Source organism: Xenopus tropicalis, chromosome 1 (assembly GCF_000004195.4).
Source record: "Xenopus tropicalis strain Nigerian chromosome 1, UCB_Xtro_10.0, whole genome shotgun sequence".
Taxonomy (NCBI): Eukaryota; Metazoa; Chordata; class Amphibia; order Anura; family Pipidae; genus Xenopus; species Xenopus tropicalis.
Genome location: NC_030677.2, coordinates 111,166,526 through 111,184,448, shown reverse-complemented (window position 1 = coordinate 111,184,448; position 17,923 = coordinate 111,166,526). Strand labels below are relative to the sequence as shown.

Below are 17,923 nucleotides of genomic sequence, written 5' to 3'. Positions count from 1 at the left end.
GCAGGCATGCGGAGGATCTGGAGCATAAGAGACAGGGACACAACACGTGACATGTTTCTTTCTCACAAACACAGGTTTATTTGGGGTAAACTCCGCCCAACATAAACATAAAAGTCAGTTCATAAACAGTTCATCAAACATGGTTATGATTTGTCCCTGCTTCAGAGCTCTCACCTTCCAGGGTAACTCTCACACTGGAACCTTTTTCCCGGGTTTCTCACCATCCCCAATGGCTTTCACACATCCACAGTGACTCTAACACTCTGGGCTACTCACTCAGCCCTGCTGTCTCTCCCCTCCTGGGATACCAGCTTCTGGCACACTTAGGCTTCTCACCAAGCCTCAGCGTTTCGGCACTCAAACACGTGGTCACGGGTCCCTCTGCTTCTTGCAGTGGCAGGTGGCACCCCCAGCCCCTCTGGGAGTTCCTCACACAGTCAGGCAACCTTCCTGCCCTGTGCTCTGCTCTGAGATCTTTCTCTGTGACTCCTGGCAATTCTCTGGATGACTCCTCACTTGGTTACCGCTCTCCCTCTGCTCCTTGCAGTGGCAGGTGGCACCCCAGCACCTCTGGCAGTTCCTAACACAGGCAGGCAGCCTTCCTGCCCTGTGCCCCGTTCTGAGAGTGAACCCCTCTGAGTCCCCAACCTTACACGCCAATCACCTATCACTTAACCTCTCTGTGCAATTCCACAGCTCTTGCATATGCTGCTCACCTGCAGCCTAATCAGGCAGCTACTTACAGCAGGCCAAATCAACATACTAAACTGGAGTATGGAATGGAGGACCTATCCTATTAACCCTCCATTTACTCCAGGACTCACTTATATGGCTTTTCCTAATCCACTTGCATGAAAACAGCATTAGCTGCTGCAAAACCAGGTATTTTCCCTGGTGCTACATGTATCTCACCTTTAGCAATGGTGGAAACAGTGTTCTTACTGCTTGTATCTCTCACAATATATTATACATTTATATATATTTTTTTGGTGTTACTGTTCCTTTAATTCAAAAATTTCTTTAAGTTATTTGACAACAATAACAGTATTGCTAAGCTTCAAAAACATGGATTAAATTTACATTTTTAATTTAAATCATTTTAGTTTAGCTGACAATTTCTCATTGCAGTGGAGTAAAAAAAAGAGGAGCATCCTTAAATTGGAAAATAATATATATGATAACCAATTTTACAGTAATTTTCCTATATTGCACATGCATTCAAAAAAATAAAATAGATTATGTATGTTATTAGACTTCTGTAGGCATGTTTCTAATGTTCTTCTGTTGTTTATGTCACTTGAAGGTCAAAGAGTGACAGAATAGTCGAAGTGCCCACTATTGAATATAGGATTAATTATGCTACTCCCAGCTTTCAGAAAATCTGGATATTATGGTATAGGTGCTAAAGGAGGCAATCATGTCAAAGGCTGTTTTCCATGATTTGGGCTTGGGCCCCTATTTCCAATAAAAGCACACCTTGCTGCTACAGTATACAAATCTGTACAGAATGGGTTTGCTGAGATCTATGAATGTATATTTATTTATATAGCTGTACAGTAGAACAATAAATTAATACGGGGGTTATTACAATAATACATAAATACAACGTATGATAATAAATACAAGGTACAGTTGCAATAAGTTAAGAATCAGAGACAAGAGGATGGAGGTCCCTGCCTTGTAGAGCTTACAATCTAAACGGGAGGGTAACCTAAAGACAGAAATAGGAGGATATTAGCGCTGCAGGTTACAGTGGGTGACACTGCGATATAAGTGCTAGATCAGGTGCTGTGCGAGTGCCTCAAGAGGTAGTCTTTGAGTTTGAGTTTCGTTCTGAAAAGACTATGGGAGGATTCTCTCCGGAGGGAATCAGGGATGGCATACCAAATAAAAGGAGCAGCAAGGCAGAAAGGTTTGAGGTGGGAAACGGCAGTAGTAGTGGGGGGTGCAACCAAGCAGTTGGGAGGACTGTATGGAGTCGGCCAGGAACGTATGGAGTCAGCCAGGAACGTATGAAGATACAAAAGAAGAGATGTAGTGAGGTGGGAAAAACTGACTGGCTTGCAGAGAACCCCGACGTCAACCAAACAGAACAGCTGTGGGATTAATTGGAACACTGAGGAAGGTGCTGGCACATGACCTCTGAAGCACAAGCACCTCCCATCAACAACATTAATGAAAGACCTCCCACAAAAGAAGATGTTAGTATAGCATCAAAAGGGAGGACCAACTTCATATTAACACAAATGGTTTGGAAATAAAAAAGTAGGGCAGGCAAGTGTCCAAATACCTTTGACTATACACATACATAAATCTACACAATATAGTAGAAATAAACGTTTCTGTAAATTTGACATTCCCGGAGATCTATAGCTAACCATTGGTTTCAGCTGATAGCCAAGAAAACACTATTCACAACCTCAGAATGGGGACTATTTCTATCTTGGCTGCTTCTCTAATAATTTAGTGCTCAGTTCCACCATTGTAACTTAAAGGGAACATACAGTGCAAAGAAGAAACATTTTTTATGTACATTATACAAACTCTCCAAAAATCTTACTAGTACTAGCCACACATTCCACTTTCACTGGCTGCCTTCCCAGGCTGTTTGGGAAAACGGACAGCACTCAGCCCTGCAGGATGCCAGCCAATCCTCATCTTGTGGGTAGGAAACCAGCAGATCAGTGGACAACAAACTGCTTTATAATATTTCTCTGTGTGAAGGCTGAACTGTGGCTTGACTTGCTACCCAAAACCTATTTTGTGTGTTGCCATACCTACCACTCCACTATTTTAGATAAACACAGCGACTATACATGGTCTACAGGAGCTCCAAAAACAATCATTTTCAGCCCAAATTTAAATTAAGTTTCTTATATTACTCATTGTGAGCAATGCCATGAAGGTGTTGGTTTTTTTTTTTTTTTTACAAAAACCTGTTTCTAACTTACTTAAATTATCTGTTTTGTTACAAGGTTGCAAAAAGTAGTAACAGGATCCCTTATCCGGAAACCCATTATCCAGAAAGCTCCGAATTATGCAAAGCCCGTCTCTCATAGACTCCATTTTAATAAAATAATTCAGAATTTTAAAACGGATTCCTTTTTTCTCTGTAATAATAAAACGTACCTTTTAATTGATTCCAAGTAAGATATAATTAATCCTAAATGGATGCAAAACAATTCTATTGGGTTTAATTAATGTTTTATTGATTTATTAGTAGACAAGGTATGGAAATCCAAATTATGTAAAGACCCCTTATCCGGAATACCCTTGGTCCAGAGCATTCTGCATAATGGGTCCTATACCTGTATAAGCATTTTTTAAAGCATGAATAGGGAGTACAGTAATTTATCATTTTAGGTTTGACTTAAAATACAGCCAAGTTAGCACAAATGCATACATCGTAGTCAGACGAGTCCATTTGCAAGGTGAAGCACTTGCTACATTACAGGTTTGCAGCTCTATCTACATAATCCAGCTCTGTCACACCAAGGATTTTAGCAAAATTAGATTCAAAGTGGCAATATGCATGAAGATTTCAGATCTGCTTTATAAAGAAGCAACGATAAGCACAAACAGGAAATAAGGGGAACAGGTGCTGAGTAGCCTTGCCCTTTTGCCACATATAAAAACAGATTTTATCTTCAGCATATTGACAGCTATAATCATAGAGGGCAGCAGTGCAGGCTTCTCTGCGGCACACATACCAAAGAACTACACACACAGGCACAAAAATACATTCATTCATTGACATTATTGGTTAACAAAAATGTATATTTGCAACATTCTGCTGTTTAGCACTTTTACATATATATTATATTATTTTTTACAAGTATAACAATTTTAAGTTCCATCCTTCATTCCGATTATGATGTGCTATTTTACCACAATAAATGTCACCGAGCATGCAAAAGCAATGTCATCACTAGAGTAAATGAGAAGTGATATATAAAGAGTGTTTGTAGCATATATGATGTTCCACTGAATTGAGAAAGCAAGAGACAGGAAAATTAGGATTGAATGAAAGGCAGCAGCAAACATCCTTAGATAGGCATAGAACAGAAGATTCACACAGCTGCTACATGTAGGACACCTGCAGAGAGACACTGTTAGGATGTCAGATGGCACTGCTGCCCACTGGCTAGTAACAATGCCAGCTTGTCTACTGCCCTATGGCACAGAATGGGCCTGTGTGCCAGTCTGGGTCTCACCAGCCCTGTTGCCAGGAACGACTGGTTGCCCCTGGTTACTGAAATCTCTTTCTGAATGTCAACAAGGCCGAGATCAGCACACACCCACATTATCCCCAAAATAACATATGGCGCTTCTCAAAATAATAAAGCATAAGACACAGAGCTATAAAATCAAAACAGATTAATATGCATCCCCACACATCTCGATAGATAGATGTAGAGAACTTGTACCAATTTTCTGCAACCTGATTCTTGAGTAGTTACGTGCTGAATCCACTTAAGGTGGCCATACACGTAGCAGTTTCGATCTTTCAGGCAACCAATGGTCAGTGGATTGTTCCCACTCTCCACCGACATTCAGGGAGGTAGAAACAATAGAAATTTTACCTCCTTCTGCCAATTCAGCCCTGAACGTAGATTTCAATCTTTTAACCTGGCCAATCTACAAGTCGACCGATATCCACAGCCTTTTGTAATATCGGTCACCTCATCGAGCCGCCACACGCACCGCATATCGTATGAAACAAGGTTTGCTACGATATCATCGGTGAGTGTATTGCCAGCTTTAGTGTGGCATCAGCCTAAAGCTTATTTAAAAAAAATATTAAAAATTTAAAAAACTCAATAGGATGTTTTGTTACCAACATGGATTATGACAGGTTAGTTTACCATTAAGTATAAGGTACAGTCTACTTATTACATGTAAAAGGGAAATCTTAAAAAAAGATATGATTGCTTAAGTTGGCACTTATACTTTGTAGCTTTCTGGTTAACAGATGCCATGACTGTATTGATCTAGTGTGAGAAGGTGCAAAAGTAAATATGTCAAAAGTAGCCATGTTTCCCCTCACTGATATGATTGTATGGAAACATTTTTATATTCTTAATATAAACCATGATAATTTTGTGAAATTTTATGCGCATGAAAACTATTTCTGTCTTAAAAACAAAGTTAAAAAAAAAAAAATCAGCATCTTAGAAAAGATGCATATCTGTATATGGTAGATGCTAATAATGCACCCACCTGCTTTAAGTGGGCAATAGATCGGTCATTTTCCATCAGAAATTCTAACTGATACTCATCACCTTACTACTTACAACCCAGGTGTAAATTGAGACTTGACCGGCAAGTTTTGATAAAGCCCTTTCTCATAGAAAACAATTAAGGACATATTTGGGGCATTTTGGCTGCATGTCTGGGCTATTAAAAAACACAGCAGGAAAAATATCACAAATCTTACAGTGTGCCCTTTACCTAAAAAAATGGATGTAAAAGAAGTCAACAGCACAAGAAAAAAAACAGATATACGAACAGAATTAACCACAATTTACCAAATGGGTTAACTTAAAACCAAGCTACAATAATGAATTTCGCTTACAGACTAGGAATAAATTAGCCTTCAGAAATTAAGTTGCGCACATTGATGACATTTAGTCCCGGAGGCATCTGGAGTTGCAGGATGTAGAAAATCAAATTATATGTAATGTTCACTACATTATGGAACTGGGTGGGAGAGAGCAAAGGCTCCTGTTTAAAAGAATATGGGAGAATATGGTAGTTAAGAAGTTGAACCACCAATTAAGTATTGTAATAGGGTAAGCAAGATTTATGTCTTTTAATGTACATTTCCAGATTCATATGTATTATGACCCAGATGTGTTGTGATATTAGTGCATCTTATTCTACATATCACTGTTAATGTAGTATTTCACAGATTAAAAATCTTTCTGAACAAAGAGGTCACACAGGTACCACAGCAGTTAAATTGCTGAATAAGAATACAATATATATAATAATATATAATAAAATTAAAAAAAACAACACTTTGGGCATTAGGAGAAATATGTTATATTTGCATGTGCGCATGCATTTATATTTTAAAATTATTTTAATATTGCTGTATACCAACAAAAGACCCCTTCAAAATAAATGTGGAATATTTTACAAAGAAACAGATTGCTGTTCTCACTCCACCCACAGCTCACCCCCCAAAGCTGTTACACTTGACAAGAGATTACAGAGGCGTATGCAGGAGGTATATAAATAACAGACTACTGCTCTGAGTAAGAGTGTGGGGGAGCTTATACATACATACAAATATTGTTAACTTATTTATATATAATACCCATGCATTATAAGTCATAAGTTGCATTTTAGAAGTATAACATGTCCTATGGTACATGATAACACAATCAGTTAAAACACTAAATGCACTTAGATTGGAAGCTCTATGAGCAAGTGGACCTTCTTTCTACTTGTCTCGTTGACACTTAGCTTTTAATCTTTAATGTAACTGTACTTTGTATTTGTTTTTCTTATTGTACCGACTCCTGTTTGTTCTATCAATTTATTGATCTGCTGAAAAGGGCTGCGTGCATAAGTAGCTCTATATATAAATTAAAAATATACATGCATACAAAACTTGTTGGAAGTGGAAAAAAAAGAAAAGAAATCCTCTTATTGAGGAACTTGAAGTGGGAGATTAACGTAATATATTGGTTGGAGAGTAAAAACAACAAAAAAAAAAAACAGTAGATAAAGAAAGGAAAGTTTTGGAAAGTATAAGGTAACAGCACATTTTTTCTTACCCAGAAGTGTTCTCCAAAATAAGACATGTTGTATCCGTAAGGAACAGGCAACGAAGCCACCAGTACAGCCAGAGTAGGTCAGTCAGCAGTCACAGAGCTATGGGGATCAGAATAAGTGAATGACACCAGGAGAACTGTATGGGTATTCATATTTGAAAGAGGAGGGTGAAACAGGAAAAGAAAAGGAGGGGGAGGAGGGAATGAGCCAAATGAAGAACAGAGGAGATACTTGAAATAGGGAAAAGATACTGAAGAGTATGAAGAAGAAGAGAACATTCGGAATGACACAAATAAAAGTAAGCAAAGGGGGAGAAAAACGAAAGAGTAAAAGAATTTTTACACACACTGGTTCATCGTGTTCACTGTTAAAGGGGTTGTTTGCCTTTGGGTTAACTTAAAGTATGATGTTGAGAGTGATATTCTGATAACATTTGCAATTGGTCTTCATAGTTTTGTTTTTTTTTTGTATTGTTTTACTTTTTGTTCTGCAGCTCTCCAGTTTGGAATTTCAGCAGTTATCTGGTTACTAGGGTCCAATTTATCTTAGTAACTAGGGAGTGGTTTGAGAGAGTGACTGATACATGAATAGCAGAGTGGCTGAATAGAAAGATAAGTAATAATGAGTAGTAATAACAAAATTGTAACCTCACAGAGCAATAGTTTTTAGCTGCTGGGGTCAGTGACCCCCATTTGAAAGCTGGAAAGAGGCAGAATAAAAGATAAAAAAAAAAAAATAAAGAACCATTGAAAAGTGGTTCCATTACAGAGTCTAACAGATGGAGGAAAGGTGTACAAAAGACACACTACAGTAAAATACACTTGTATTTAGACCTTTAAATTGTACAGGTTTTAAAGGAGAAGAAAAGGCATCATCACTGGGGGGGGGGGGGGGGGTTCAGTGACTTTTAATCGCTTACAGGAAACCCCCAGCCACTGCTCCCGTTAGGAGAAAACTGCACTGGCCGGGGTGTATGCGGGCGTGTGTTAAGGAGAGTGAAAATCCAACTGACAAAAAAACCTTCCTTTTTCACTCAATTGCGCATGCGTCGATCCTAGGATTCCGAAGATAAAGGGAAGAGGAACACTCATTTGCATATACCCCAGGCCGGTGCAGTTCTCTCCTAACAGGAATACCGGTCAGGGGTATCAGGTACTGTAAGCGATTAGTCACCCCCCAGTGATTTAGCCTTTCCTTCTCCTTTAATATAAAGAGGAAGAAACACAAAGTACAACAACACTGTCATGTTGTAATAAAGAAGAGTGGAAGCGGATATAGCAAGAAAGAAGAAATGATGGGTTCAAGAATAGAGAGAAACACCAAAAGCAGGTGAAAACACCTGTTTAATGATGACTGTAGTTAGATAGGGAGTGGCACTGACAGTCAAGTCATCTAAGCCTGCATATGACACGGGTCATTCAGAAGAGAATTACAGGTACTCACAGTGTACGGATGTCTATGCAGTTTCTTTATCAGCATCCTCCAATTGCAAAGGAGAAGGAAGTATCACTGCAAGAAGACACTGCGGGATTAAATTTCAGTGACACAAAAGCTTTCCTGGCTTTATGCATACAGGTGTGACTGCTCTGGCTTCCCCCATGTTTTTTTTTCTTTAACAGTGTAAAATATAAACTTTATAGTCAGCATTTTGACCATTTAATACTCTAATTAAAATCATTAAAACACTCACACTCATCTGTATTTTCCAAATATATTCTACTTCTCCTGGGCTAACACAGTTGTTTTTTTATTATGTTATAATAACAAAATCATGCTATAATTTTAGCCTAACCTTGTTTAGTCCACTCATATCTCTGCCCACATCAATCCAAACTTGTAATCAACTGTCATCACTATGCCTTTCCCAGTACAGACAAATCTGTCACAGGAAACCACATTAACATAGCTTATTATATTCATTTTGACAAAAAACCTAGTACAGGCATGGGATCCATTATCTAGAAACCTGTTATTCAGAAAGCTAAAATTTCAGGAACACCATCTCCCATAGACTCCACTTAAAAATAATTACATTTTTTATAAATATTTCCTTTTTCTTTGTTATAATTAAAACAGTACTTTGTACTTGATCTCAGCTGAGCTATAAGTCCTTACTAGAGAAGAAACTACCCTACTGGGTTTAATGTTTAAATGATTTTTTAGTAGACTTATAATATGGATATCTAAATTATGGAGAAATCACTTATCTGCCAAACCCCAGGTCCCAAGCATTCTGGATAATAGGTACCACACCTGTATACCAATCCCTATAAAATGCTCTAAAAATCTACCCTTAGGGCTCCTTACGCACAGGCAGGTAATGCATCAAAAAGAGACTGTGTAGCCCGTACAGGCTTGTCCTGGCCTATTAATAGATTCCAACAGATTTCTTGAAACGTTAAGTGCTTATTAGTTGCAATGGGTTACTTCCTGCACTACAACAAAACATAATCTACTAAGCCATATAAAACCAGTAGTGCTGACTGACATTTACAACTAATACTTTACATTATACTTTAGCATGGTACATATAAAAATCTATTTATACAGAATACAATGAGGGGGCCTTGCTTGTCTGCATTTACAATATATAACCTAGAGAAAGTTACAGGGAAAAATACACAAAACAGCATCAACATTTTTTAAAAAAATATAAAACTAAAGATTGTATGTATATATATTTTCTGGTAAATTTTTAGAAAAAGAAAAGAAAAAGGCAGGAAAACAAAAAATGGCAGTGCAGCTACTAGCCAAGTCCCTGAAAGATGCCTGGATTTCCCGTGAAAGATGTGTGGGAGGGAATGAAAAAAAGCATTCTGACAGGGTGACAGCCTAAAAGAAAGAAGTGACAGTAATAGAGAAAGCGGTAATGGGGAATAGAAAGGAGGACAACAGCATCACTATCAGGGCTAAAAGCCATTTTACATAACACTCTTGATATGGGCTGTGCACAAGTAAAGTACTGTAAGAAAGGTGCTACATACACAGACATATACATAGATCAACTAGTGAAACCATAAAATTATAAATACATATATATCTATGCAAAAAATAGTCAATATATAAGTCACAGTTCACAGGAGCTGAGGCCTTTGAAGGGCTATATGACAGTGAAACAATGAAATAATGAGTATTACTGTTATAATAAAAAGAAATATACAATAATGAGTAGACATGAATGCTTCTATCAACAGAGGAAAAGAGTAAATCCAGAGGGGAAAAGAGAGTAGCAAAGCAGACGTTTATGATCACAGGACATTATGCTCATTTCTGGGTGGTAATCCAAAGAACAATGTTTTGGCATCAAAACAACTAATTGCTCTGGAGAAGGAAAAAAGCATCACTTCCCCAAAACACTGATTTCTGATCTGTGATTAGTGCAATACAGGTAAAACAATGAAAGCTAAATTTTGATTGATTATCTTAGGTTGCTGCCCAGGCGCAAATTTTCTCAAAGGGCAAAATAGCTTTGTGTGCTCATGACCTAATGGAAGAGACAGTGAAGAGATATTACATAAGTATATTATCAGTGTAGTGTAGTGTGTTTATTGGTGTTGATGTAGAACTGGATGCTATCAGAACTAAAAAGTATTGCAATCCATAATTTCTGATTCAGTTCAGAAAGGAGTACAAAGTAAACTGAAAGGTGCCATGTTTCTTATTTAAGGGGTCCTCCACCTATAGCCTGTTTTCACCATAATGAATGGAAATGTCATTCTAAGCAACTTTCCATTAAACTTTAATTTTTAAGTTAATTGTAAATGGAATAGCTATTGAAAGCAGTATCTGTCTGACTGTTTATATTCCCACATACCTGGAACACACTCCTGAAACAATGTAGCAGAAGCAGTTCATTAAAAGACCTGGAGTCAGACAGAGGACCAAAGCAGATAAACAAATACTGCTTTCAAACGCGAAACCAATTTACAAATAAAACCACTGGAAATATTCAATTAATGTATATGAAAAAGTGCTCAGAATTATATTTTCTTTCATGATGAAAATAAAATTCAGTGGAGTAGACCTTAAAATTAATATGTGTCTCACACTCCTAACAAATATTTGTCTGCAGAATCTCCCAGCAAGCTGTACAGTATAAATGGTAAAAAGGTGCATCAGACCCCTTGGGTAGCATACACTGGTATGAGAAAAGCTGTACAACTGTATGGTCCAACAATAACAGTTTACTATCTTATGCTGCTAATAACGCTGTAACCCACTCATGGCATTATGGACATGGAGTGAAAAAAAGCAGTCAATATAGCTTCTAGACCCAGAAACTGGTATTGAAGTTTTTCTGAACCTGCTGAGAAAAGTGAATTAGGTTTTAACTCATAGATATTTGAATGGGGAGAGTTCCTGCAATTTGCCTGGAAAGGATCTTTGTTGGAAATGTAGTATAGAGATTTATGACTAAGGAATCAACCATAATTCACTTTTTTACCAGACTAAACTAAATTTATACTAATGAATTGAAGCTACAATATTCTTTTCCTGTCTGAGGCATACTACATTGATAACGTCTGCTAAATAAAAAAAAATCACCTCTATTTAGTAAGTTTTCTTTTCTATTTAATAAAAAATTTTTTATCTTATAGTCTTATAAAAACTGATGTCCTATGTGCAAAACAGACCAAGCAATTAACCCAACGGCTCATAGCACAAAAGTCTACAAAATACAACTAACACACCAAATACCCATTATCCTTGGTACATGTGTGGGACACCCTGTCCAGCTGTTTGGTCAAACTCTAATGTGATGTTATCATGGTCGAGCAGCCAAACCAAAAAAACGGTTGCCCTATGACCCAGTTCACAAGCACAGGCCATAGGTGGAAGCAGCAGTATTTAGACATCAACTAAATATGGAGGAGAAAAGAGAAGCAGGATTAAAAATGACAAGGATACATTTCTACTATGCCTAGAGAAGAAAATAGGAAAAAGAAGGAGCTTTGCATTTAGGTTTAGATAGTTACTGTAACCCATATGAAGTGTATACAGAGAACTTAGCAGGCCTCAGATGAAAAGGATGAAAGAAAAAATAGCGTGGCATCAAAAAAAAACTTCCATGGGCTGAACAGTCCTGTGGGGCAAGCATCAAACTGCTCAATAGCCAAAGCTGCTTTTTTTTTATAGATTGTTAAAGGAAAAAGCCAAGTAAAAGTGCATGAAATTAACAGCTACAGGAAAGAAAGAAACTGCATATTTTAGGCAACATATTTTAGAGCTGACAGGGCACTGCTGGCTCCTATGCTACATTAGTTTGTCCCAGATTCTGCTGGTAAACGCTTTTCCAAAAAGGGCTACCAACACTAAAGGAAGCATTACTGAAAGACCAGGCAGCCTCCTTTGTGTAACTCAGAAATCTAATAAAAATGACATAACCCACAGAATATTCAGTTTACCGAACAGGTAAAGTAGAAGCATTCCAATACCCACATTGGTACTGAGGATGCAATGTATTGTATGCCCCATACACCTCTCTGGGATGGACCCACTCTGGGTAGGCACTGCTGAGGAATGAACACTTAAGTTCTATGCTAAGGTGGCTCACAGTAAATAGGATGTGGTGTAGAGAAGCCCAGACTTCCCTGATATGGCTTCTGAGAGGGTGGCTGCCTACACTCCCACTGCTTTTAGTCACTTGGCTAAGTGCAAGTCATTATTTTCAATGCCAGGAAACCCTCACATACAAAAAGCCGAGATACGAGCCGAGGAGGTTGTGGGTGTAGGTATCACAAGCACAGGTGCACATACATTAGAGATTCAGGAAGAGCATGCTGAGGGGCGCAGGTACGTCCCGCTTGGTTATCCGTGCATGCAATGTATCGGTATCAAAGAACCTTTGTTGAGGGAGGTATACAGTTTATATACTTGTGTACAACTCTGCCCCCGCACCACCTTTCACATGCACACACACAGCAATTCTAACCTCAACCCACTTTCCCTTAAGTAGCCATGTTGACTTTAATCCCATCATACCTCGTGAGTACATAGTGTTCCTTCCTTATCCCTCGCTCCCCATTTTAACAAGCACCTTTCCCACCTGCCGATGCTATAGCCTTGTAAGTCTACCTTCCGCCGATTCCTTCTGGGTACCCACCCCATATGCGTTCCACACACAGACTTCTACCGCTCACCTGTCGGCGCACACACAGGCCTCACAACGCCGCTGCTCCCCCTCAGGTACCGCATTCCCCCCTCTCTCTCCCTGGGTAACCACTTCAGCCGCTATCCATGGCCACGCCCCTGTCTTGCTCTCAGTTGGAGGGTGCCGCTATTTCTCCCACCCACTTGCCAAGCCAAGGCCAATCGATAGCAACTCCTCGCATCTTCACACGCTGCGCAGACAGAAAAATATCCCCGCCCCTAACCGAGTTCATTGGTGCACCAACTTGTCCATCGCCGGGGGTATTCGTGAGGAGGCGCTAGCGATCTACTAGCCGCTGATTGGGCGAGGTAGTAAAAGTGTACTGCTTGGTGATTGGCGAGAAATATAGAATACGTAAAATTATGTACGTATTCTCCAAGTGTAATTTTTACTCATAAAGAAGGGGATGTAATAGTCAAAACAAATATTCTTAATCTAAAAGTATAGTCTTGATACGGCTCCCGTATTTTCTGTAGCGGTTGGAGGTCACAATACTATATCTGTCTATATAATTGATCTAAACTCCTTAGTGGAAACAGTATTTGGCTTTCGGATTTTACTCATCTATTAAGCGTACAGCAGACGTGAAAACGTGTTGAAAGTTTATGAGAACTTTCTGTAACAGCTGCAAGATTTTCCCTTGACTAAACACCTATAGCTACCAATAAGATGTTTGTTTTCAATGAGTGGCCCCACTTCATTCCAACTTATTGGCTGCTATGGCTTGTTTGTGAGAAATAGAATAAACTTTGCCCTGGTTATCACACACAGGGGGGGGTCATCTATAATGACTGGGCAAATTTGCACCTGGGCAGTAACCCACAGGGTCAGACTGGGCCGCCGGGACACCTGGAAAAATCCCAGACCCAACCCTTGCTGTCGCTCCCTCTGCCACGACCGTTCCTTCCCTTACGCATGCTCAGGGGAGGTAGTCGGATGGAGGACCCTGCGGGGGGGGGGGGGGTTTAGGGGATGCGGCCGGCGGGGGTGCCTGTAGGGACCCCTGGGACGGGAGCCTCGGTGGGCCCTGCACCCCCCAGTCCGACCCTTGTAACCCATAACAACCAATTTTGTTGCTCTACCTGTAGCTGGTTGAAAAAGGCTAATCACTGATTGGTTGCTATAGGTTACTACTTAGGTGCAAATGCCCAGTCTTTATAAATGACCCCTAAGCAACAGTAAGTGATAACATAACAGATATCAAACGAGCAATCCAGCTACTAGGGTTGCCACATGTCTGGTTGTGACCCGGACAGCCCGGTTTTCGGAAGGGCTGCACAGGTCAAAACCTCCTGTCCAGTTTTCCAAATTAGTAAAACCGGCAGGACTCAGTAACATTGACGAGGAGATCGACCAATCGTCATAGCCCCGCCTCTGTGATGTTACAGCTCCATTCTGTTTGCCTCCTCACGGCAAAACCTTTATGCCTTTCAAAGCTTTGTGAAAGATGCAGTATAACAGACGTTTGAAGACATGGTGGTAGCAATAAATTAACGACCATGTATAGAATATTATTGTGAGAAATGATGGGGTAGCTTAGAGCTCCAAAAACTGCTTTGTTGGCACCACTGCAAATTACCACACTAATGAACAGAATATTTAAAAAGTAGTTATTAGCAATGTATTAATGTCATATTATTATACTTATATAACTTATTACCATTGAATTCACTAAGAATACATTTATACAAATCATTCTTCCCCAATGGACTCATTAATGTTCTTTGGTCACGACACAAATTGGAGTAAATTGTAGTGTGATTTAGAAATGATTCTGGATCCAAACCTGTCCAAAACTGTGCAAAGCAGCATAGCATGAATACAGTAATAGGTGAAAGCATACTGTATGTGACACAGTGACAGATGATTGCAGTTTAATCAACTAGTGTTTTTCATGGTTTTATTTTTGGCACAGTCATTATTGCCTTCTATTGCACATAAGTAAATGGACTTTTTAATCTATCAAACATGACAATTACTTATAAAGAGATTGTAAGTATAGAGGCACTTTAAAGGGAGTTTAGTACTACAGAGACACTTAGGTGTAACTCCAGATATCATGACAGAAACGGTGTATAATAGCAGACAGAGTGCATTCTACTGTCTATTAACATTTTAGTGCCTGAATGTCAATATGGTAAACAATACAGTGGTGAAACAAATAAGTAAATTGAGAGACCCTATTATGGAACATAATAATATAGAGAAAAAAGTAGAGACACGATGTATCAAAATGTTTTTTATTGGAGCATAATGGATCATATAAGATAAGGGATTAAAAAATACTGAAAAATTCCTTGAAGTGGTAATTTAGTTAACAAATCCCTGAAAAGAGAGTTTTTAGATATTTGATATAATTAACTGTGAAGGAATTGACTGCATGTGTATTTTCTTTTTAGGTTTCTTTGTTTTTTAATATTTTACTTTTCAGATGTTATATTCCCATAACACTCAGCAGCATGAATTCCTCACCTGCAGGTGAGCCTTAAAGGAGAAGGAAAGGTAAAAACGAAGTAATCTTTATCAGAAAGGTCTATGTAAATACAGCCATAAGCACTTAAAGTATCAAAAGAAACACAGGATTTCTTGTCTCTTTTTTTGTAAACATGATGTTCCAGTGTCTCACTTCCTCTCTCAGAAACAGTCTTAATTCTGCACAGTTCTCTCCTCTGTCCCCTCACACCAGAATGCTAAGAACTCCTTCCCCCCTCCCTTAGGAATGTGTGATCTTGGCTATAATGGCTAGAGACTGCAGGAAGGAAGCTACCTAAAATGTCAGCTGCTATCTTAAGCAAAACAAGAAAGCTTCTAAAGCTGTTTACTCGGGTATGGCAATGGTTTCTGCAGAATAAATATATTGCTCTAGGTGGCACTAATGTGGCAAATCTATTGGCAGTGAAATGCCAAAATGACTTTCCTTCTTATTTAAGCGCAGGTTTTCTACTACTGACAGATATTTGGAGCATTGAAACAATTTATTGCCCACATGGACTTTAGAACAGGCTATGTTTGTTGTTTTATATGAATGCAGGCACCATAGCTGTCCATTTGATTAAACACAGGCCCATGTGCATAAACCCTGTTAGAAACTGGGTAAAACTGGCCATACACATAACAGTTTTTCTTTACATAACAACCAATTTCAGTGCAATCTAACAATATTGTCAAATTACTGTAAGCATACCTCCCAACTGTCCGGCTTTACGCGGGACAGTCCCGATTTTGCCGGATTGACTTGTAAATGTGCAGAAGAAGCGGCTCCCGAGCGACATGAGTGTGACGTCACGGGGAGAAGAAGAGCCGGGGGACGCAGCCGGAGGAAGCAGGTGGGTGGTGGGAGGAGCAGGGGGAGCCGCAGGAAGCAGAGGGACGCTGGGGAGGACATTGCGGGGGAGCTGAAGGATGTTGGGAAGGACGCTGGGGGGAGCTGGAAGAAGCTGAGGGGGAGCTGGGGAGGATGTTGCGGGGGAGCTGAAGGATGTTGGGGAGGACGCTGCGGGGGAGCTGAAGGATGTTGGGGAGGACGCGGGGGGGAGCTAGAGGATACAAGGGGGGAGCTGAAGGATGTTGGGGAGGACCCTGGGGGGAGCTGGAGGGTACTAGGGGGGAGCTGAAGGATGTTGGGGAAGACACTGGGAGGGAGCTGGAGGAAGCTAAGGGGGAGCTGAAGGATGTTGGGGAGGATGCTGGGGGGAGCTGGAGGATACTAGGGGGGGCTGGAGGATGTTGGGGAGGATGCTGGGGGGAAGCTAAGGGGGAGCTGGGGAGGACATTGTGGGGGAGCTGAAAGATGTTGGGGAGGACGCTGGGGGAAGCTGGAGGATACTAGGAAGGAGCTGAAGGATGTTGGGGAGGATGCTGGGGGGAGCTGGAGGATAATAGGGGGGAGCTGAAGGATGTTGGGGAGGACACTGGGAGGGAGCTGGGGGATGCTGGGAGGGAGCTGTAAGATGTTGGGTGGATGCTGGGGGGAGCTGCAGGATGTTGGGTGGAAGCTGGGGGGAGCTGGAGGATGCTGCAGTGGGGAGCAGCCCATAGTATGGCGACACTGGGGGAGAACCAGCAATATTTTAGGGGGCCCTGGGCTGGCTTGGCTAGCAATGTTTTAGGGGGTCCCTGCTCTGGTACCAATGCAAAACGTAACACCTGGCTACCAATGTTTTAGGGGGCCCTGGCTACCAATGTCTGTCATGAGTCATGATATACAGGTGCCACAGTGCATAATGAAATCCTTAGGGCCACAATATATAATAAAATGATTGGCGTCACCATGTCTGTCTTCTGGTGCATTTTGTGCGTGTTATGCTTTTAAGGTGTGGTTTTGTAAAATGGGCCTGTTTTGGGGGCGTGGCCATAAAGTGGGCACGGCCTGGAAAATTTTTGTAGATTTCTACTTTTCAAATGTTGGGAGGTATGCTGTAAGGTTGGTGTGAACCTGATGAAAGATCAGCAGGTCAGAAAATCAATTGAGCAGGTTTAAAAACCTTTGTATTTAAATTTTAAAATGTGTCAATTCATGGACAGATAAACAAATTTTCATATCTTAACAATTTGGAAAATGTACGTGTGGGTCAGTGCTTAGATGACAAAATGAGGTTGCTTGAATGTTTATTTCAATAAATAACAGCAGTAAATATATATGGAGTCTCAAAAGGGAAAGGAATCACACATATATACGTTAAATATTTTTTAGTTTTTTTTTAATTTTTTACATGATGTACATCAACAACCAAAAACTCAAAAAGAGTAAAGCTGTACAATACAGATTACATGTACTACAAATTGTCCATAGGACAAAATTGTTTGCAGAGCCAAAATAAATTCGACAGCTACCAGAGTTTTTCCTTTCTTCCTTAGCTTCTTCAATATTCAGTAGTAAAAAAGATGTGAAATATTGAACAGTGTAGAAAATAAAAAAGAAAAGAAACAGCTCTTCTTTTTCTTCTTTTTTGAGGTTGATATCATTATAGCAAAAGCAGCCCTCTGCCT

The 17,923-nt window shown here is 39.9% G+C and overlaps 1 protein-coding gene across 2 annotated transcripts in view; it reads right to left on the bottom strand.

Annotated features, from left to right (window-relative positions):
* fcho1 (FFCH and mu domain containing endocytic adaptor 1) overlaps positions 1-13,090 on the bottom strand; it is a 61,511-nt gene extending 48,421 nt beyond the window's left edge. Inside the window, exons 1-3 of one of the 2 annotated variants that reach the window (XM_012953759.3) lie at positions 12,924-13,090; positions 8,227-8,292; positions 6,786-6,882 (exon numbers count right to left, since the gene is read on the bottom strand). In XM_012953759.3, the coding sequence (XP_012809213.1) occupies positions 6,786-6,812 (27 nt within the window). In that variant the 5' untranslated portion in view covers positions 6,813-6,882; positions 8,227-8,292; positions 12,924-13,090. 2 annotated transcript variants of the gene reach the window in all.
* Positions 13,091-17,923: the final 4,833 nt, after the last annotated feature.